A 23,101-nucleotide genomic window follows, 5' to 3' on the forward strand; every position below is an offset into this window, starting at 1 on the left:
CTAATCTCATCTGGCTCTAATCTAAATCCAATCCTTTATTGTCATAAACATATGTAGGTACCTGTATACAACTATCTATAAGGAAAATGATGCATCAGCTTTTTTGTAGTTTTCTAGGTAATTTTGCTTACAGAAAAACAAAAACATTAATTGACTGGTGAAAGGTGTGCAAGGTTTCTGATAAAAGAAAAAGCAATACTAAAATATTACGTATACACCAGCTTTATGGTCGAAATTGCTTGGGATAAACGATCTTTGACCTAACCATATTGGGCAAGATGAATAAAACTGAATAACACTGATACTTTTTGAAAGTTATGTATATCCCGAATAATTTCAACTACTTATAGGTACCTTTGTTTACGTCCAATTACTAGTGCGTTAAGTAGACATGCTTAGAGTCAATGATACTTAGTACTATCATTATTTATTGTGATATTTTAATTATGGAGAGCAATTAATAAATGATAAGTTATATTTAATTGCAATGGTACAAAAAATCAAATTAAAAGCAAGTCAAATGTTTAAGGTGAATAATATATTATAATTTTACTATAAGATTAAAGGTGTTCTTTAGCAAATACAATGATATTAAAAACGCTTACAATACATATTTAAAAAAATATATGATTATGAGCAATCATAAATTATGCTATATGAAAGTAAAGAAAAATCTTTTATAATCAAGTGTTTTATTTTAATTAATTATAAACTCTTCATAGATGGCAACATTATGACTAATGGTTAAGTACTATGAGTATATCTCAATTACTTTATCTATAATTGTACTATTACAAAGTCAATTATTTGTGCTTATAATATTATAAACATTGTTCTATACATTTGAAGGGATGTTTACAAAAACAACATAACTGACACTGGTTGACACCTGAAACAATTAACAATGTTCTTAAAAAAGTGTCAACCGCTCTAAGCAGTTATGTTGTTTTTGTAAACATCCCTTCATTTGAGAACAAAACCGCTCTAAGCAGTTATGTTGTTTTTGTAAACATCCCTTCATTTGAGAACAAAACTAGATTTATACAAGGGCAACACATTCCCAGTTGTCCTGTCCAATTTATTATGAATCCTTCCAATTTAATCCAATGGGATTAAATTGGAACTATTCCATCCATTGCAATAATAGAGGGAAAAAAATTTAATTACAAAGGTTGCCTAAATACAAAGACTAACTTAGTCCTCAATTGCATCTGGAAGACATATTATTTGTAGCGACACAGCTTCCACATTCAGGTACATGCTACCCCCAGCGGCCATTCTCCAAGGGCCTCTGAATGCCCTTGAATCCTCTTGCAAGAATAAATTTTTCTGACGATTCTGACCTGCTGGCATTTGGCTTTAAAATTTTGATACTCCTGTAAAACCTTTCCAAATCCATTTCTAAGATTGGCACTTCTTTTCCATCCCATACTTTAATTAACAAGTTGCCATCAATCTTGGTGACTAGAGCTGCAAACCTTATAGCCATGTAGCAGAGCCCTATGATGCGGTCCTTGTCCAGCTCCCGCACGCCAGTGGCGCTCGGGGCCATGTCCGACAGAACCAGGTCTACTTTCTTATCTCCCAGAGCCTTTATCACCTTATCATGTGCCTCAATTGTAGAAAAATCCATGTTATTCAATATTGTAGCTCCCTAAAACAAAGATTACAAGATCAGTTGGTATTTTAATGGTGGGTCATTATAAATCAATTAAGTACGTAATTAGTAACATACCGCAATAGGAAATAATTGTAATTTGTCAATGGCCAACACTGTCCCTTTAGGTTTTTTGGGGTCTGCTCCATCAGCATTTGTTTTTTGCACTGCTACTTGGGTCCACGAGCCTGGTGAAGCTCCTAAATCAATAACCGTAAGGCCAGGTGTTAGTATGTTCGTCTTTTCGTTCATTTCCAGAAGTTTGAATGCACTGCGACATCTGTAATATGCACAAATATAACAATGATATAATTACATTAAAACACATTACACATGTTAAACAATATATTGGAATAAAACTTATACCTATAGTTATATATCTTTGCCTTTTCAACATAAGGGTCCACTCTTTGACGACTTAGCCACTGTTGAGAGCTCTTGAATCGCTTTAGACAATTTACTAAAAAACACATTCTAGTGTAGTTTAGAGAAGTCTGCGCAAATGAGCGCGATGTCCACATTGTATAATAATAGACGTTGTTTTTCTTAACTTTATATTTAAATTGGAAGAATAACAAAAATAAACTCCAATTCAACCCATTCCACTATCAATACAATGCATATTGAACGATTTGAACGAGTACATAAACGTCAAATGGTAGCTGCCAAAATTATTATTCAAGACTGTTTTAAAAACGCTTACGGAAAACAATAATTGATACAACGGGAGGTTTGTCTGAATAATAAACCGGTATAGCTATTGCTATTAGATAAGTACATCACTACTATCCGGTTCTACCAATATGCCAGAAAGGACGAATAAAAAAAAAAATCTACCAATATGCAGGAAGAAACTGTCAATGTTATTGTCAAAGTGATGAAAGTCAAAAGCGCGCGATACTCCCGCTCCTGCTTTTTCGTTTGTTTCTCTGTTTATAATTATAAACTATGTATTGCCGTTTTGAAAAAACTGTAAGACGTTCATGTGCTTTAATATGAATACTATGAATAGCCGAGCTAAGTATGAAACTGCTCAGGAACGGGTATAACCTAAAGCGGCGACTTGGTTTAAGCCTGAATACAAACAATCAATGCTTATTACTCTGCACATCCACAATAGCACAAGAAAAAATGAAATTCCTTAACGTAGCTGAAAAAAATGATGCGGCCAAGAATATTGCCCAGCACTTATCTCGAGGAACCTCGAGGAGGGTATGTATAATAATATAATAAATACAATGCAATTTTTTTTACTTAAGCTTTATAAAAATGCATTTTTTTACTATTTTAGCGAGAGGGCTTATCACAATACAACAAAATCTATGAATTTGAAGCTGAAGTGAATCACCAGAAAGCTGACATGGTGATGACTTCTGTATCGGGCCATCTTTTAGGATTGGAATTTGTGGGGTCCTACAAGCACTGGCAATCTTGTAACCCGTTGGTTCTGTTTGATGCACCTGTCTTCAAATACTGTCCTGAAAACTATGAGAAGATTAAGGTACTGTAGCCCAATAAACAATTTTGTTAAATTATTGTAATCATTCACTTATTAAGAATAAAATCGCCTGTTATTTACATCTACTCTAATAAAAGGATATGGTAAGACATATACTGGAACATAGTCTAGCAAACTCTAAAAATAGTTGTAATTATGTGTGATCATCAGTCTCATGTTAAAATCATACTTTCAATTAATTTTATACTAATTTTTCCTATTTGCAAAAAATACTGACATCAAGAAGGTGAAGAACTGAACATGAAGGAACAAAAATACTAACAAAAATACTGAATAATGAGACATTTGCAGAAAATTGTTATTTTCACACATTTGCAGAAAACTTTAGAGAGAGAAGTTCGCAGCTGCCAAGGATTAATAATATGGACAGATTGTGATAGAGAAGGAGAAAACATAGGGTTTGAAATAATACAAGTGTGCACCGCCATCAAGAACAATCTCCAGATCTACCGAGCCAAGTTCTCGGAGATCACTGCCGTGTCTGTGAGAAGGGCACTGAATAATTTGGAGAGACCAAATAAGAACATCAGCGATGCTGTGGACGTAAGACAAGAGTTGGATTTAAGAATTGGTTTGTATGTTTTATAAAAAAATATTTTTAATTTTGCCTTTTATTTGGGTCTAATAATCTAATAAATAAAACAAACCTAGAGAAGAAAGTAGAATAATTTTGATTGTTTCATTATTAGGATGAAATGTTGAAAGTTTATTTTGGAGTTCAACTAAAAATCTAGTAGTACAATGAATAAAGCAACAATTCAATTTAGTATGATTGTGCATTAGGTAGGTCATCTGTCCAGTCCTGTGCTCTTGGACAGAGGCTGGCAAGATTTTCTGGGCTGAGTATAAAAATCGGAATAAAAAACCTGAAACTGAAAGATTAAAAAAAAAATCCTAGGCTTAGTGTTTTATTATAAATTTGCAGGTGCTGCCTTCACTAGATTCCAAACCCTGCGACTGCAGAAAGTGTTCCCGAGTAAATTAGCAGACAGTCTAGTAAGCTACGGCTCCTGCCAGTTTCCCACTCTCGGCTTTGTGGTGGAGCGGTACCGGGCTGTGGAGAGCTTTGTTCCAGAACCATTCTGGAAGATAAAAGGTAACGTGCAACACACTTATTCCAGTTTTCTACTATGTTGCGTCACATTTGTTAAAATCTTGCAGTTCCCAATAGTGTCTGACCATAGTTTCATGTTTCAACCGAAGGTTCGTTTTGGCTAGAAAACTGCCGAACCTGTACAAATTATATTTTCGGTAGTTTCCAACCGAAGTTTCGCAACTCATAGGCTCATTACTATTGTCTTGGTAGTGGTAGGTAGTAAAGATGGAGAATACTCTTCTTCATTAAACTTCTACATTAAAAGCTACTATTAAAACAAAACATGGCAAAGATTTGTTTGTATATTTTAACCATAATCACAATTTTATTCTTAATTGTTATGATATTATTCCTCTATTTGAATCTTATATTCTTCTTAGACGTAGGTAATTCATTTTATACATTACAGTATATACTATACAGTGGAAACTGGATAAGTGGAACCTGGGTTAGTGGAAAACCTCTTTAAGTGGACCCAAGTTCTCGGTTCCAGTCCCTTGGCAACGAATTACCTCTATAAGTGGAATTTTGGGACCTCTATAAGCGAAATCCATTTTTTCGAAAATTTCTTATTTCTACCTCTGTAACTGGAAGCAGCCGTCCCCGAAACCTCTATGAGTGGAATAGCTCGGCGTTATAAAATTTGTATTTTTAATAAACCGTCACAAGGAGGGTAGTTTGTTTCGTTAACATTATGGTTCGTGTTTTAACTACGTATTTTGTATGAGATCACACATCGTTCAGTTTTTTTGCATTAAAGTACAATCGGTACATTGATTTATTTAACCATACTGGTTTCTCTTGCATAAATAAATATTAGGAGTGATTTTGTTTTTGTAATTTTGAAAATTGTATACGAGTAGGTACTGTGGATTATTTACAGTATTGCTTTTTTTAAAGTCAGGATTACATACCTATTAGGGTGATTCACTTTACTAAGGAAAAATAAATATCTTAGTTTTTCCTTGCTCCACAAGTTTTATTTTGTTCGTTTGATCGAAAAACGTATGTGCACCAAAAATCAGTCTATTCTAACAACGCTTAGTGGTCGCTATGATTTGCAAGTAAATTTTATTTTACGAAGTATGGCAAGTTGACCGTGTAGTTATCATTGTCAGTAGCGGTGGAGAAGAAAAGCTTTTGGCGGTACCAGCCATCAAAAGGGGTACCGGATGTGAACAAGCGACCGCATGCTTACAGACCCTCGACGACTGGCAGTTGAGAGCTCAGGTGCGTGGACTCTGCTTTGACACAACTGCTTCGAACACTGGGTTGAACTTGGGTGCATGTACTTTGATTGAGGAAGCTCTAGACAAAGAACTAGTTTGGATTGCTTGTCGACACTATGTTCTCGAAATAATTCTTTCTGATGTTTTCAAAGCTTTGTTCGGATCGAGCAGTGGTCCTGATATTGGTCTGATCAAACGTTTCCAAAAAAAATGGCCGGAGATAAAACAGGAAGAATTCTCAGTTGGCAGCGAAAATTTGTATGAGAACGCGGAACTCATTGCATTACGCCAGGAAATGAGTCAATACTACAATGAGGCGATAAACCATCAACAACCCAGAGATGATTACCTTGAACTGCTGAATTTGTACCGTATCTTCCTCGGCAGCTCGGAAATAACTGCTGAAGCTAAGTTCCGCAAGCCCGGGGCTTTACATCGAGCTCGCTGGATGGCGAAAGCTATTTACTGTCTAAAAATATATCTATTTCAAGACCAATTCACACTGACAGCAGCAGAAAAACGATCGATTACACAGCTATCCCTGTTTGTGAGTCTCCTCTACGGGCGATATTGGAACGAAGCTCCGCTAGCAGCAAAAGCACCTCTTAACGATGCAAACTTCATATCACAGCTTTAAGACTATCCTAACAAGAAGATTAGCACCATTGCTCTGAAAGCATTTCGCCGTCACCTCTGGTACTTTTCAGAGCAATTGATCGGTCTTTCTTTATTCGATCCAAGAATTACACCCGAGACAAAAATAATGATGGTTCAAAATCTCCAAAAACCGCCAACAAAAAAAGCTTTGAAAAGACCAGAGGGAAAAACCTTTCAAATACAGCAGCCATTGCCATTAGAGATTTTTTTTACTCAAAGAACGAAAACTCTATTTGACTTGCTTGTCAATGAGGGCCAAGACAAGTCACAAGCATTTCTAGTGAAAGATCCTTCAGAGTGGCATACTGATGAAATTTACACTGAAATCCACCAATTGAAAGTGGTAAATGACTGCGCAGAGCGAGGTGTTGCTTTAATACAAAAATACAATTCTAGCATCACAAAAAATGAACAACAAAAACAATATCTTCCCCGTGTCGTTGATATTCACAGAAAGAAATATCCAGTTGCGTCGAAATCTAACGTATTGAAAATGAGCTCGGGAGAAAAGGAAAGGTAGGGTATTGAATTATTGATTTAAAGATAATATGATTATAATGCAACTTTGTTATATTCTACTAATTTTACTTAAATGTTAATAACATAAGTTAAAAATTTGCAATAAAAGTACCATATACAAAAAAAATACTGCTTTTCTTTGTACTCGAAAAAGTGTCATTTCATAGCGACCCCTAAATATTATTCGATTTCGTTTAAATTTTGCATAGGGATATAAGAGGTGATATGGAACAAAAAGAGCCTTGTGGAAAATACAATATCATAAATTTTATTTTTTGAATCACCCTAATACCTATTTTTGTTAATACATACATATCTACATACATATTTAATAAAAGATGCTTGTTTAAGTCTTGATCATACCATACGTGACCTCTATAAGCGACATTACTAGCATCCACAACCTCTGTTAGCGAGAGCCTCTGTAAGTGAGAAAACGTTTTATTTGAACCTGGTTAAGTGGAAAACTGGATAAATGGAAAACCTGGATAAGCGGAACTAAACAGCCGGTCCCTTGCGATTCCACTTATCCAGTTTCCACTGTAGTTGTATTTCATTATATTCATTCATACTATGATTTTTAGTGAACCACACAATGAACGATCTGAGCGTGGATTTCAACTGGGAGCGCATAAGGTTGTTTGACCAGGAGGCATGTCAGGTGCTCCATGACATCTGTCAGGAGAGCCCCATGGCTAAGGTCTCTGAGGTCAAAACCAAGCCCAAGTCAAAATGGCGGCCGCTGCCTTTGGACACTGTGGTAAGTTACCATCAAAACTATGTCGGACGCGTGACTCGCAATCACCCGTCCCTTCGCACTGTGCTAAATGAAAAGAGATGGATGCTATTTAAACTAATATTAGGTACGGTTTAACTCACGTACCTATTTTTAATCACTCGCGCGATATATGACTTATGACAGTTTAAATTCTATTGGCCTCGAAAGAGACATTTTGACTCAGGTATAGAGCATGCAAATGCTCGACGACACTCACATCGTAAGATAATGACTAAAGCAAAGTCGAATGGACTGAATACCACCTTGAGATAAAGTACCTATGTATAAAATGATATAACTTAAATATCAATAGTTTTATTTAAGCGGCATTTCAAAACCACAATCTCAAACACTTCCTACGTTCGTATTTCAATTATTTCTACCCCATTACAATACTAGGAACTGGAAAAATCTGCTTCAAGAAAACTAAGAATCAACGCCAAAGAAACCATGAAACTGGCCGAAAAACTGTACACCCAAGGTTTCATCAGTTACCCTCGTACTGAGACCAACGAGTACCCGAAAGAGATGAACCTGGCGCAGCTCGTGGAGCTCCAGACGGGGGACCCCAACTGGGGGGGCTTCGCGCAGGGCATCCTGGACGCCGGGGGCCCCACGCCGCGGCAGGGGAACAAGAGTGATAAGGCCCATCCCCCGATACATCCTACTAAGTATACAAATTGTAAGTTGTATTTTCATTGCTATTCATCATATCCTAAAATGCCACTTGCACGCCAACTTTGTTTGTAATGAAGGCCAGAATATTGGCTTGATTGTAGGCAATATTTTTACTGGAAAGCAAAGTTTCTTAGGCAATGTATTGTATTGTATGTTGTTTGATGATTGTTTTCGGGGGCCCTTGCGGATACACTTCGACCCATAGGGATTTCTAGTGATTAATGGCGCATTGGGCGAGGTAGCGTAACACCTCTGTTGGATTTCAATGGCCAATTTCTTCAGTTCTTTTAGTAGATTTATACATTTAATATTTGTAAATTGTACACAGTATAAAATAGCGCAAAAGCTTGGCCGCAAATTTACAGCTGATGTATATTTCGCTGCACGACACTCATTATGCGGCAGCTAATTGTTTGAACAACACTTGGCCCGTTGTACAATAACGTCCCTTACCTTACAGTACATATGGTGCGATAATGAGCACATTACGTAACTATGTCGGAAATTTAAAGGGCCATATGTACTGTAAAATTGTACGAATACATGTGCGAATAGGTAATCCGCAACTCGTGTCGATTTAACTCCCTTCCCTTGTTTTAATTTATCGCCACTTGTTGCGAATCTCCTATATTTCGCACTTGTATCGTAATGTACAATTACATATTTCCGTACAGCTCTCAATGGCAACGAGCAACGTCTATACGAGTTCATAGTCCGCTCATTCCTCGCTTGCTGCTTCAAGGACGCGCAAGGCCAGGAGACCACCGTGGCCATCGACATAGCCGGCGAGAAGTTCACTGCCAACGGTCTCATGATCATAGCGCGGAACTATCTAGATGTTTACCCGTATGACAAGTGGTCGGCGAAGGAAATTCACGTTTATGAAGTAAGTGTTAAGCCTTTATGTATGATGTTGAACATTATTTTAAAGTGATAGGGTTTAATTTAGCATAATTTCTGAAACCCTTATGCCCGTTAAAGCTAAAATCACAGTGAACATCGACATTATCGTGCGATAGGTTTACTTCTATCGACGCAGATCACAGCGCGCTTGCATGTATTGAATACAAATAGTCATTAAAGAAAATTAATGTTTACCTGTGAGGTACGTACGGTAGGTTAGGTTTAAATTCAAATGACGCTGGCACTTGATTATCGAGAGGCTTACTACGAACGGTCTTACAGATGTAGTGCATAATTATTTTCCATCGTTTTTTCACGGAAACGTACGAACGTGTCTTGCTATTTCAGTCAGTCTCGGTACAAAAAGTACTGAGGTTGACCGAAGTAGCATGACAAATACGAACGTTTCCGAGAAAATACGATAGAACACAATTATGCACTACATATGTACGTTCACGGTGCCTTGCAGTCTACCCCCATAAAAAGTGGTTGTCAAATGAGATTGACTTTTATGAGCCACAACTTGTGGTTCAAATTTGAATGCCCATGTTCTAAAAGCTTTTAAACTAATACAGTTTTTTTTTCAGACGGGTCAAACGTTTAACCCTACGAGTATAGACATGGTGGACGGGAGTACGCAACCACCGCACCTGCTCACTGAAGCTGATCTTATAGGGCTCATGGAAAAACATGGAATAGGCAAGTGTGTTTCACTTTACATTTGTGAACTGCAGGATCACCACTGTAATAATCTCAAAATTAAATAATTGAACTGTTTGTGGAAATAAATCCGAATTAAACCTGCAATAAGGATAGTTTGTTCTTATATTGTAGTTGTACACATAACATCTTTTCGTCGCGGTATTTTATTTAGACATCGGGCGTATTTAGCCTGAGTTCGAAGGTTAATTACAGTAATGAGCGATTATTTGCTGCTAATGGCCCTTCCACTCCACACGTCACATGTTAAAGCGCGCGTTGCATGTACCACAACTTGCTGGGTTATTTATTACCAGCTGTTACCAGTTACCACCAATTCGTTACCCCTGGGAAGTACTAAGAAAAAAAATCTCACTTTTCTCTACATGCCCTAGGATTAGTGTAACAATCATGTTTTTTAATACCACTTCGGTGGAAAACAAGTATACCTACGGCCCGCCTGATGGTAAGCGGCCATTATAGCTTATGGACGCCTGCAACTCCAGAGATGTGACATGCGCGTTGTCGATCTAATTGTCAATGTGTAAGATTTTCCAACAATATTTATTATGCTATTGCAGGCACCGACGCAACTCACGCAGAACACATAGAAACTATAAAAAACCGGTCATATGTAGCTCTAGCCGACGCAATACACTTCGTGCCCGGGCTACTAGGCATGGGACTAGTAGAAGGTTATGATGCCATGGGACTCGCCATCTCAATATCCAAGCCGCATCTCCGGGCGCAACTGGAGGCGGACCTTAAGGCCATTAGCGAAGGGAGGAAGGAGCCCCAAGCCGTTTTGGCTGAACAGGTGCTTTTAATGTTTTATACAGGGTGACGTTGTTCAAATATAACTTTTTCATTGAAATGAAAAACAAAATCATGACACTTTTTTTTCTAAATATTGTGCGCAGAAAATGGCTTTTTCGAGTTTTTAGAAGGCTTGGATAACAGTTTTCTCCGATTAATTTCTAATATTGAATGGCTTATGTTCTTCTTAGGCGCTTTAAGAACTCGTGCCTTCACTAATTTGTTTTTATTTCATGATTTTCATAAACAATTGACTAGCTTCTACAATTGATATTTACCTATTGAGCATACTTTGTCCTGTAGCACTGATCAAATCTAATAAGTCTGAAAATGAGACAGTTCTATACCGAAATTACCCTGGTATATAAATAAAAGTAATGTGGCAGGTAACTGATTAATTGATATGTTATGTTCATCAGATAGCAAAGTATAAAGAGGTGTATCTCACAGTAACGGGCGAGGCCAACAAGATCGACAGCGCCCTCGCCGAGCGCTTCAGCGAGCGCCCCGCGCCCTACGACCCCGCCGGAGCTCCGGCGCTAGACATGCCCTCAGGTAACGTATACACTATTTTCTACCTTAATTCCTAGATACAAGGTTGAAGATAGCGAGCCCGCATGGAGGTAGCGACCCTATAACCGAGACATAAGGCCGAAGATATATGCGCTTGGCGAGCGTCCCGCGCCCTAAGTGCCATTATTACCTATGCCCTACATAAAAAAACCCTCAAAAAAATTTTTTTTCAAGTCTTGAATTCCTCATTCACAAGTTCCCGTCATTAATTAAAGAGTGAGGGAACGTCTCTTGCGTTCTTTGCGTTCCGGTAGAAGAGCCGGGGCTATAACCGCAAAAATCGAAGTTCGCAAATTGCGGGCATTTTTCTCTGTCACTCTAATTAAGCCTTCATTGGAGTAAAAGAGAAAGATCCCCGCAATTTGCGAATTTCGGTTTTCGCGGTAGCCCCTCGGTTTCTGCCCTTACTGACTATTAAAGATCTCGTTTATTGGTGTGGGCTTGTATGGACGAAAGGGAGAGGGCTCATTCAAAATTTATTGTAAATATAACATTTTCTATTCCCAGCGCTAAAATGTCCCAAATGTGGCTCGGACATGGTGGTGCGTCAGAAGAAAAACAACGCCGACGAGTTTTACATCGGCTGCCTGTCGTTCCCCAACTGCAAGAACGCCGTGTGGTTCCCCACCGTCGTCAGAACCATACAAGTCTTGAACGATACATGTCCTACCGTAAGTTGTCTTAAACCTTAGTGTGCATATTGTGTACGTAATATGTTAATCCGGGTTTCTATTTCACGCGTCACATTCGATCTCTCTGTCATACTCTTATTGAATAGTGAGTGAGCAAAACAAAACAATTTAATTTAGAACACGAGCGTGCGTATGAATGATCATAGCGGCACCTATATACCCCTCGACTACTTTACTTTTTAACCTTTTCGACGCCGCCGCCGTGTCAAATACAATTGCTGTCACTCGGACGACACGTCATGACGTGGCGTGTCACCGAAGTGTCAAAACTGAAATTGAACTTTATGCATATGCACGTAGATCTATGTTGCTCTGTAGTCTGTGACCGATTAATCGGTCTTTGGCGTTGAACCTGCGGTGCGGATATATCGGTCATTGGCGTCCAAAAGGTTAAGCGTCCTTAGCGTTTTGTCATACTACGAATTTAAGCACCGCTATTCTTTCACCTTCCAGTGCGGTCCAAACTACAAAAAACTAAAATTCGAATGGCGGAACAACTCCATAAGCCACTTGTACCCCCCGCCGTACACCTGCTGCATCGGAGGCTGCGATACCACGTTCCTCGAACTCATGAAAATTAACATCTCCTGTGTGAAAGCTGGAGCTGAAAATAGGACACAAAACACTATGAGTTCCAATAGTAACCCCACAAGGGTTAACTCTAATAATGTACCCAGGACAACCGTCGAAGTCATGCCAGCGAGGCAAAACTGGAATCAAAACACATCCGCCCAAATACGTGCCCCTAATCAGAATCAGCCAAGGCAATTTCTACCTCCGCCTCCGGCGAATAGAACTCAAAATCGACCGAACGCTGGTGCCAGAATGCCGACCCCGAGGAGTGGTGGGGATGGGCCAAGTGATGACAATGATGTGCAGTGTGGATGTAATAAGCCCGCTATTATACTAACTGTCAGGAAACAGAATGAGAATTTTGGTAAGTGTACATTTTCTTGGTATCGTCTTGGGTCGTCCCATTCGTTTTTCGTCAAGTTCTTAAATTAGCCCTATTCTGCTTTCGTCACCCATTCTACATTCGTCACAATCGTCGGTGGCTTTCAATGTAGAATGCGTGACGAAAGCAGAATAGGACGACCCAAGACGATACTATTTTCTTTCATTGGATTCAATTAGCAAACATCTATACATACATATAATAAAGCTGAAGAGGGTCGAAAGTCTGTACATGGAAGATATTCGAGAAAAAGTTGGCTGGGTATACTTAGAATCGATAACAGAACACGTTCCAACAGTTTTTAGAATTTTTGTCCGTTTATCTGTTTGTCTGTTTATTTGAACGCGCATCACGTGAAAACGGCTGAACGGATTTTGATGCAAACTTTACTAATCTGTCGAGAACATCCCCGGCCAGGTTATAGGCTATAAAAATTTAACCCCTAAAAGGGGGGGTAGCCACAACACACGATTGACTTAAGTTTGCCCCTGAATCTTATGGCACTACTTAGGAAGGAGGGGCAAACTGTTTTCAAATATGTGTGCTACCACTATAGAGTACCCTGGCAAACTAACAGATGGCGCTGAATTTAATACGTGTTGACATGAATAAGCCACCGTAGAAGGATTTTGCCAAATTAACTCTAAGTTTAGAAGAGAGGGTACGGATATCAACAAAAATTGAATAATTATGTTGATTTAATAATAACTACAACAAGATTAAACGACAGTAAATTAATTGCCCCTCATTGCACAGTGCCATCTTTTGGGGAACTGAGTAAACATTAAGTAATCAAGAAAACTAAAAATGAGTTTACATAGTTACGCAGTGGTAAAATAAACACACATATCAATACGCGTATAATTGCATAGTTATTTAAAATTATTAATTTTCTCCGTCATGAATTATACCTAATCGTAATTATATCGCATTCATATCAAATCCATATTCATACGCATACAGCACTTAATAATGGCCACGAAGGTGGGTACTTTGAAAAAAAAAACATTGACCTCTGTTATTTGCAGTGCCGGATTAACCCTTTTAAACAAAATAAGCACTTGATTAGGGCACCACGTCTAGGGGGCACCAAAACAGTAGACAAAAAAACGCGCAGGCTGCATTGCAGTCGTCGTGGAGTAGGTACCTACATGAAACTTTTATACGGAAAAAAAAAAGGGCGGGAAACTTCGTGCGCGGCGGACGCGGTTTTCGTAACTAAAGTTTTGAAATTGTATTTTTAAAGGATTGGAGTCTGTATTTAGTGTATATATTTGTAGATTTAGCTTTAGTTTTTAATTTTATTAAGTAGTTAGGTGTACATATAGGGGTAAGTGCTAATTATATGTAATTTATATGGGGGATGGCCAGACCCCCGACCCTGGGGGAACGATTCCCTCAGGGTCGAAAACACCAATAGATATTTTAATTTCCGCGATAGAGTCATCGATGGATACTGATGCGTCAGTATCAAATACTACGGACGTAACTTTAAAGAGAAAAATTCTTTCACGGATGTGTACCAATTGTAATAAAAGAAAACGCAAATCTGGGTCAAGCAAGAATAAAAATACAGATTGTGTTTGCGTTGCTGAAGCAAAATTAAAAGAGAATGCTACCAATCATCCACAGCCAACAGTAAATCCGAATCCCATTGTAACCTCGAATTCTGAAACTACAAATACTCTTAATAATAACTCCCCACCTACTCATGTGCCTGTTGGTCGTGACCGCTACCAACAGTCTGACATTGCACCTTTTGTTGTACATGTTCAAAAAGAAGCTACCAGTGATGGCACAACTCTCCATCCTATCACTTTTGGTCGTTTTATGCGACAAAATAACATTCAAGGTGTTGTGAACGGCAGTCTAAAGAGAATAGGCAGAAATAGAGTCAGCATTGCATTTGCTACACACACTGATGCTAACAATTTTTTAAGTAATGACAGCTTAGGAAATAACAAATACAATGCTTTCATCCCAACTTCCAATGTCACACGAATGGGAGTGATCAAAGGCGTACCACTTGACTTGACTGATGATGAAGTACAGACTTCTATTAACCTGCCAATTGGCTGTGGGCCAATTATAAAAATTAGAAGAATAAAAAGGAAAATTGTTGTCAATAACACTACTCAATTTGTGAATACTGGTACCATTATACTTACTTTTGATGGGCAAGTATTACCAACCCGGGTGTACATGTGCTACATGGCCTTGCCAGTAGAACTATATATATATCCAACGGTTCAATGTTTCCTTTGTTGCCGCTATGGGCATGTTAAAAATCAGTGCCGCTCAAATCCAAGATGTTTCAAGTGTGGACAAGGTCACTCTGGTGAATCTTGTGATGTAGAGGAGGATGACTATCAGTGTTGCTTGTGTAAAGGTTCACATCAAGCCACTAGCAAAAAATGTTTAGAATTTAACAGACAAAGAGCTATTAAAGAAACTATGAGCAAAAGTTGCATCTCTTACATGGAAGCTTCCAAAATTCACCCGCCTGTGTCTAAGGTCTCATATGCTGAGGCTTTGCTTGCAACACCAGTGTCATCTTCTTCACAAACACAGCATGATTCACAGAGTTATCAGGATAAAATACCAGAGTTGAATAACCAATCTTATAAAAAAACTGTTTTTCTTAAACCCAGGGCTCCTGTAAAGTTAGGCAAAGGGTATGATAGGTATGCTCATTCAGAAATAGTAAGACAACCAGTTATTCATAGGGAAAAACCTGTTTTTAGTAGTGGTAACTGTAGTAGTAACAAAGAAGAAACGCCTAGTATTGATGCTATAGTAAAAGCTCTTATGAATTTAATGTCCCAATCTAACACAGTATCACCGTCCAACGTTGCAGCAGTTATTAATGCTTTATACCAACTCAGAAACAACAATAATGGATCAGAGAGCCTTAGTGGTTCAGTGGAATGTTCGCAGTCTAATCAATAGAAAACAAGATTTAATACATGTTATTAATAAACATGATCCCTTTCTAATCTGTCTTCAAGAGACATGGTTGAGAAAGGATTCAGTGTTTAAAATACCAGAATATGTCTGTCTGAGAGAAGACAGACCTGATGGGTATGGTGGAGTGGCCATACTTGTCAAAAACTCTTTAACATATAATTATATCACTCTACCTGTACATAGTGATGAATTATCTGTTATAGCAGTGGTTGTAAATAGTATTTGTTATGTATCATTATATTATAATAAACCTAATAATAATATTTTTAAAGAAATTGAAGAACTTTTTAAGTTCCTGCCTAAACCATTTGTATGCTTAGGGGATTTTAATGCTCACCATGAGTTCTGGGGCTGTGCTCAAACTTTATACTATGGAGAAAAACTGTTGGAACTAATTAGCTCATGTAATTTATGCATATTAAACACTGGATCTCCAACAAGGCTCGCTCGAAATCCAAGTGCAATAGATCTGTCCATTTGTACTCCAAATCTTGCTTCATCTATATCTTGGTCAACTGCAGTCTCCACTTGTGGTAGCGACCATTTTCCTATTCTCATTACCTTTCCTTACTTTAAGAAGCCTCAAAAGCATGTCAGACAGCCCCGTATTAAACACAAGTTAATAGACGATAAATGGGATCAGTATAGAGAGGCTGTAGAACAAAAAATTAATAATTTGCCAGAAATAAGCCATTTGAATATATTAGACAGTTCACAAGCATTTGCCACAGCTTTGGTTGAGGCTGCTAATGAAACCTTTCCATTGAAAAGTAGTGGTCCAGAATTCATTCCATCCCCACCTTGGTGGGATTCAGACTGCACCCTTGCAGTTAAACAAAGAAAGGAGGCAGAGAAAAAGTATTGTCAAGAAATGACTGATAATAACTTTGATAACTACTTAGAAGTTGCTAAATCCACTAAAGAATTACTTAGAACAAAAAAGTTTGAAGGGTGGCATAGGTTTTGTAAATCATTAAGTCCTAATGTTTCACCATCTATAGTTTGGCAAAACATTAGAAGATTTAGATCAGCATTTAAAGACACACAGAGTAAAATATCTGCAGTTTTAGCAGAACAAGTCATGGATCGTTTGGGCCCACCTTACGTCCCAGAGCATCCTATGATTTTAAGGCCACTCATGTTATCTAATAATAATTCTGAAGATGTTTTAAATTCCCCTTTTTCACTTTTTGAACTGAAAGGAGTACTTTCATCAACTAAAGACTCCGCACCCGGTGAAGACGGGATTCCTTACTCTTTCTTGTCAAAACTTGACGATAACAGTCTTTGTTACTTCCTTTCTTTGATTAACAATGTTATGATAACAGGCTCTGTTCCTAAAGAGTGGAGGACTCAAACATTGATTTTAATACAGAAGCCGAATAAACCCAATTCAGATCCCACATCTTATAGACCGATAGCTTTATCAACTGTACTAGCTAAAGTTGCCGAGCACTTAGTAAAAATTCGATTGGAATGGTTTCTAGAACATAATAAACTTTTATCTTGTAATCAATTTGGTTTTAGGAAAGGTAAATGTACTCTTGACAGTTTAAGCATTTTTACCACAGATATCAGAATAAGTTTCTCTAGAAATGACTTTTTAGTTGCTGCCTTTCTAGATATAAATGCTGCGTACGACAACGTCAACATTTCAATCTTAAAAAATAAATTAATTCAACTAGATGTTCCTAACTTTTTGATTAATTTTATAATAAATATGTTGCATGAAAGGTATATAAAGTATTCATTGGATCAGTCAGGAAATGAAGTCATTAAAAGAACAGTTTGGAAGGGCCTGCCACAAGGATCTGTCTTGAGTCCTTTACTATACAACATTTATACTTATGATTTGGAACTTTCTGTTGAAGGGCAGGTAAATGTTCTTCAATATGCCGACGATTTGCTCTTATATGTTTCTGGGCGATCTTTAGAAAACATTAGTAAAGTATTATCATCATCTTTGGGTGCCTTAAATAATTGGTTGAATAATAATGGATTAGATCTTTCGCCGTCTAAAAGTTCTGTTGTAGTTTTTTCACGAAAGCAAACTATTCCACCTATTAACATAAATTGCAATGGTATTCCATTAGTAATTAAAGATAATGTAAAATTTTTGGGAGTTATACTGGACCGTAAACTTACTGGAATTCCTCATTTTGAATATATTGCATTAAGATGTGAACGAAATCTGAACATTTTAAGATGTCTGACAGGAGTCTGGTGGGGGGCTCACCCTTTTAGTATGAGATTGCTATACAACGCTTTGATTAGAAGTGTTTTAGATTATGGCACTTTTCTTCTACACCCTGGAAATGTTAAAGCTATCAAAAAAATTGATACTATTCAGTCTAAGGCTTTAAGATTGGTTATAGGTGCAATGAAATCGAGTCCAATAAGTTGCTTACAAGTAGAATGCTGTGATCCACCTCTTACGTTTAGAAGACAGTTTCTCTGTGATAAATTCTTTTTCCGTACTCTGCAACTGGATTCTCATCCATTGCTTTTAAAATTAAAGCAATTAGCTGATCTGGTCGGAACCTGTAATTATTGGTCCCATAAGGATTCTCCTTGCCTTGTTAAGAGTTTTAAAAAATATCAAGCTTTAGAAGCACCCACTTACAGAAACGCGACTCTGCCTTTATATCAACATGATTACAACAGTCTCATTACAGATCCAGATATTAGATTTAACATAGGGTTATCTAAAAATGATATTAATCCAAAAATGGAATTTATGAATTTTCTTAATATTGAATGGGCTGATTGGCACTGTTTATACACAGACGCCTCCAAACATGGCGATAGGAGTTGCGTTGGTGTTGGAATTTTCCATTCACAATACAAAGGATTACAACTTATCAAACTGCCACCTGAAACTTCCGTCTACACTGGTGAATGTTATGGTTTACTTAAAGCTATAGAATATATACTTATGCTGAAGATACCAAAAACCATAATTTTTTCAGACTCTCGCAGTGCTTTAGAAGCCATAACGAGGTTCCCATTTAAGTCTCATAAACAGTCTCCAGTTGTTTTTAATATTAGAAATCTTTTATATAAATGTTCACAGAAGAGTTGTGCTGTCGTGTTGGCTTGGGTACCAAGCCATGTGGGCATTCCTGGGAATGAAAGAGCTGACCAATTGGCAAATGAGGCTATTCACGTGGGAGACATTGTGCCATACCATAATTATTGTCATGACTTAATAAATTTATCAAAAGTTTATTTGTATGAGGATTGGAATGGGATTTGGAATAAGGAAACCTCAAAAGGTAAACATTATAGGCATATTCAGCCGTCAATTCCAAGGAAACCATGGTTTAACAAAATGTTTTTTTCGAAAACTGTAACTTCTGTTTTGTGTAGAATGCGCCTGGGGCATGTTTGTTCCCCGGAGCATTTACACAGAATAAATAAAAAGCCGGATCCTCATTGTCCTTGTGGTGACTACGGGGATCTGAACCATATTTTCTTTGCATGCTCTCTTCATGATCGGTCTGATTTCCTTTCCAGCCTTGAATCATTACGCATCCCATTTCCTACATCCATAATTTGTTTGTTATTTAGCAACTCGTATGATATTTATAAAATCATATCAGTATTTTTAGAAAAGAATGATATAAAAATATAGTTTATAATATTATAATTATATATATTACAGTAAATCCAATCCTTTCCTTTCCAAATTTTCGTCTTATCCGTATTTCCTAATTCCTTGTTTCCCTAACTTTTAATACCTTCACAACTTGACATTGGCTAACGTTCCAAAAGCCATAATAGAAAAAAAAAAAAAAAAAAAAACTTTTATACGTGTACAAGTACCTACCCATCTAATAACGAAAGGTCGTAGGGATCAAGTAAGAGAGTGAGCGTACGTAAAGAACATCTCCAACGTAGGCTTTCGATATGACCTTACGCGGAGGCCCTTAAAGCCATGGAAAAATATCTTGCTTTCGGGCTTGCGGCCAGCCGATTTTTTCGACATAGGTTACCGATTTAATAGTCAAACGATTTGGGACTCGCATTGTATACGCATTTCCATGCCTTCCCGAAAAAAATCGAATCATTCGCGAAAGTCTCGCAACGCATTGAGGTTACAAGGGGCACGTGGTCTTCCTCAGGAGTTTGAAGAAGACCACGGTGCGTGGCGCTCTAGCCAGGCAGGCCGCTTCGCCTTCGCTCGCGCGCGTATACCTTACTGTATCGTCCGATATACACCTACTACTCTGTCGTTTAAATCACGTGTAAAATTTGAATAAGTGCGAAAAAACCTATTGATTTTGGAGTGTAGTTTTATTTAGTGGTACCTAACTGTAAAATATTTTATCTGGACTACAGTCCTCTAGCATATCCAATTATCCATCTGTCAACTTTACTTCAAGTTCCGCCTCCAGGGGAGAGGGAGAGAAATTAGGATCAGAAATTAGCCGCTTACTGACACAGACCGAATTCCACGCGGGGGGAGCCGCGGGCACAGCTAGTATACCTAATATGCGCTGTTACATCGTGGCCCGAATCTGAAGTGTTTAATTTGTGTTTTGTTTTTATTTGTATTGCATTTTGTTTTGTAGTTTCGCAGAGCCTTGATAGTAATACTGTAATGCTGTGTAACTTAATTTAATTTGAATAAGAAAAGTACATAAAAATACCTGTGATTTGAAATTTCATGATTACTAACCTCGGAGTAATTAACAATGGAGCCGCCATTAACAGGCGTTCCCCTCTGTCGAAAAAAGGCGGCCAATGGTCAACCACATGTCAACCATATGTATGGACTGACGTTTATCTGACATGACGTACCTATACATTTGATGTGCCCCTCCCCCGCAAAAAACGGCAGACTATTTTGTACCGAAAATTTTAGACATGGCGGCTCCATTGTTAATTACTCCGAGTTACTAACAATTATACTTTTATTATTTATTTAAACTTTATTGCACAAATTTACACAAAAAGAGTACAAATGGCGGACTTAACGCCTTGAGGCATTCTCTACCAGTTAACCATTCTTTCTTCTAACACTTTTTTCTTTTAACACTAGATAGAGTTTTTGTCACTATTGCACCTTGGAACAGTATTTTTCTTAATATTCAATAACATTTTCTGTCACCTGGATCTAGTTCTAGGCTAGAACTTCTAGCAGAACATCACCTCTAAGTGGTTAAAGAGTTAACACAACTTCATTTTGAAAAGAGCAAGTGTCATAATTTTATACGTAGCCCGCTTAGCTTCTGCAAACTAGGTACCTAGTCCTAGTACACGTAAAATTTTTCAGGCAAACAATTTTACAAGTGCGCCGCCGGCCGAGACAACGGCGGCTGCGACTTCTTCCTCTGGGCCCCCGACTCCCAGTCCCCTCACGCGGCCCCCCCGCCCGCCGCGCCCGCCCCGCGCACCTCCGACACCACCAGGGGGTGGGGCATCGCGCCGAGCTTCCCCAGGGACAACTTCCAGCCGAATGATGATGGAGTTAATTGTGAATGCGGGCTGCCTTGTAAAAGGTGTGTAATGTTCTACGTTTTTAGATTTCCAACTTTCAATATTGTGGACACCCCGTCCCCCGCCCCGCGGACATCCACGGATATTACAAGGGAGCGGGGCATAGCTCCGCACTTCTCGAGGGATAACAACTGAATGAGGATTCTTCTACGTTTTTAATGTTCCGTGTCAATGAACAAAACTCGCATCGTCCGTAGTATTTTATAGTACATTAGTTACATTACGATACAAGTGCGAAAAATAGGAAATTCGGAACGAGTGGCGATAAATTTCAACACGACCGAAGGGAGCGTTTTAAATAGACACGAGTTGCGAATTACCTTTTTGCACGTGTAAATGTACAACGTTTTACAGTACATATGGCCCTTCAAATTTTCGGCATAGTTACGTAATGTGCTAATTATCGCACTAGTGCGGTAAAGTAGCACCATATGTACTGTAAAAGTATGAATTTAATTAGTCTTATAAGTCATAGTTAGATTTTTTTAGTAGGAAGATCAAAAAATTCTACTGAAAATTGGTATTGTATTGTTGCAGGATAACAGTCCACAAAGAAGGTCCGAACAAGGGCCGGCCGTTCTACGCGTGCCCGAAGGACTTCAACTCACGCTGTAACTTCTTCCAGTGGGCCGACGGCGGCGGCGGGGGCAGCGGGGGCGGTAAGTTTCTCAAATAAAAATCTGATAACTTTCTAAAGTATATACTAACCCTTAGTTAATCTTATGTATTTGCAGTAAGGCCAATAAGGTTTACCGATTGTGTGTTTGTACATAATAAACTTATTTTTCTCAAACATGCAATGAAATGTCGTCACTCCGGGCGTTATATCAGGCTTCGAAGTATCACGTTTAGGGCGGAGCAACTCCAGAGAACTGTAAAGGAATTTCATACAAAATTTAAGGCCTAGGCCGGGAAGTAATTTTTTTTTTTAATTTCCATTTCACAAATATGTGTGACACACCATCGTGGCATTTATAGGGCTGTATCTCCTAAAGCGTGCGTCGCAGCGCAAAAATAATAAAATGTTCGGTCCTCTGTAAGAAACCCTTAATTAATATTTAAAAAAAACACAAAAAGGAAAAAATATATAATAAAAAGAACTTTATAATGCTGTATCTCCTAAACCGTACGTCGTAGCGCAAAAATAATCAAATTTTCGTTCCCCTTTAGGAAACCCCTTAATAACATTTAAAAAAACACAAGAAAAGAAAAAAAAGAAAAAAAAGCAAAAAAAAATTTATATGACCTAAACCTAAACCTAAACCATGCGCCGTAGCGCAAAAATAATAAAATGTTCGTTCCTCTGTAAGAAACCCTTAATTAATATAAAAAAAAAAAAACAAAAGAAAAAAAAAATAACTGAATAAACTTTATAATGCTGTATCTCCTAAGCCGTACGTCGTAGCGCAAAAATAATCAAATTTTCGTTCCCCTCTGGAGCCCCCTTAATAACATTTAAAAAAACACAAGAAAAGAAAAAAAAGACTAAAAAAACAAAAAAAAAATTATAGGGCTATATCTCCTAAACCATGCGTCGTAGCGCAAAAATAATAAAATGTTCGTTTCTCTGTAAGAAACCCTTAATTAATATTAAAAAAAACACAAAAAAAAAAGAAAAAAAAACTTTATAATGCTGTATCTCCTAAACCGTACGCCGTAGCGCAAAAATAATCAAATTTTCGTTCCCCTTTCGGAAACCCCTTAATAACATTTAAAAAAACACAAGAAAAGAAAAAAAAGCAAAAAAAAAATTATAGGGCTGTATCTCCTAAACCATGCGTCGTAGTGCAAAAATAATAAAATGTTCGTTCCTCTGTAAGAAACCCCTAATTAATATTAAAAAAAAACTAAAAAAAAAGAA

The 23,101-nt window shown here is 37.8% G+C and overlaps 3 protein-coding genes across 3 annotated transcripts in view; 2 read left to right on the forward strand and 1 right to left on the reverse strand.

Annotated features, from left to right (window-relative positions):
- LOC134791759 (uncharacterized) overlaps positions 1-16,973 on the forward strand; it is a 259,461-nt gene extending 242,488 nt beyond the window's left edge. Inside the window, exon 5 of the mRNA XM_063762909.1 lies at positions 16,963-16,973. The gene's annotated coding sequence lies outside the window, so the exon portion shown is untranslated. The remainder of the gene's footprint in view (positions 1-16,962) is intronic.
- On the reverse strand, positions 1,042-2,282 carry LOC134791891 (rRNA methyltransferase 2, mitochondrial). The gene is made up of 3 exons (XM_063763010.1): positions 2,024-2,282; positions 1,736-1,937; positions 1,042-1,654 (listed from the first exon to the last, which is right to left on the reverse strand). The coding sequence occupies exons 1-3, from the start codon at positions 2,176-2,178 to the stop codon at positions 1,262-1,264; spliced, it is 750 nt and encodes a 249-aa protein (XP_063619080.1). The 5' UTR covers positions 2,179-2,282; the 3' UTR covers positions 1,042-1,261.
- Positions 2,587-21,916, forward strand: LOC134791616 (DNA topoisomerase 3-alpha). Its single transcript, XM_063762664.1, has 14 exons — positions 2,587-2,869; positions 2,949-3,158; positions 3,495-3,747; positions 4,102-4,272; positions 7,262-7,437; positions 7,855-8,137; positions 8,808-9,019; positions 9,624-9,735; positions 10,317-10,552; positions 10,971-11,106; positions 11,632-11,795; positions 12,270-12,753; positions 21,017-21,242; positions 21,778-21,916. The coding sequence occupies exons 1-14, from the start codon at positions 2,681-2,683 to the stop codon at positions 21,914-21,916; spliced, it is 2,991 nt and encodes a 996-aa protein (XP_063618734.1). The 5' UTR covers positions 2,587-2,680.
- Positions 21,917-23,101: the final 1,185 nt, after the last annotated feature.

This window comes from Cydia splendana, chromosome 6, assembly GCF_910591565.1.
Source record: "Cydia splendana chromosome 6, ilCydSple1.2, whole genome shotgun sequence".
Classification (NCBI taxonomy): Eukaryota; Metazoa; Arthropoda; class Insecta; order Lepidoptera; family Tortricidae; genus Cydia; species Cydia splendana.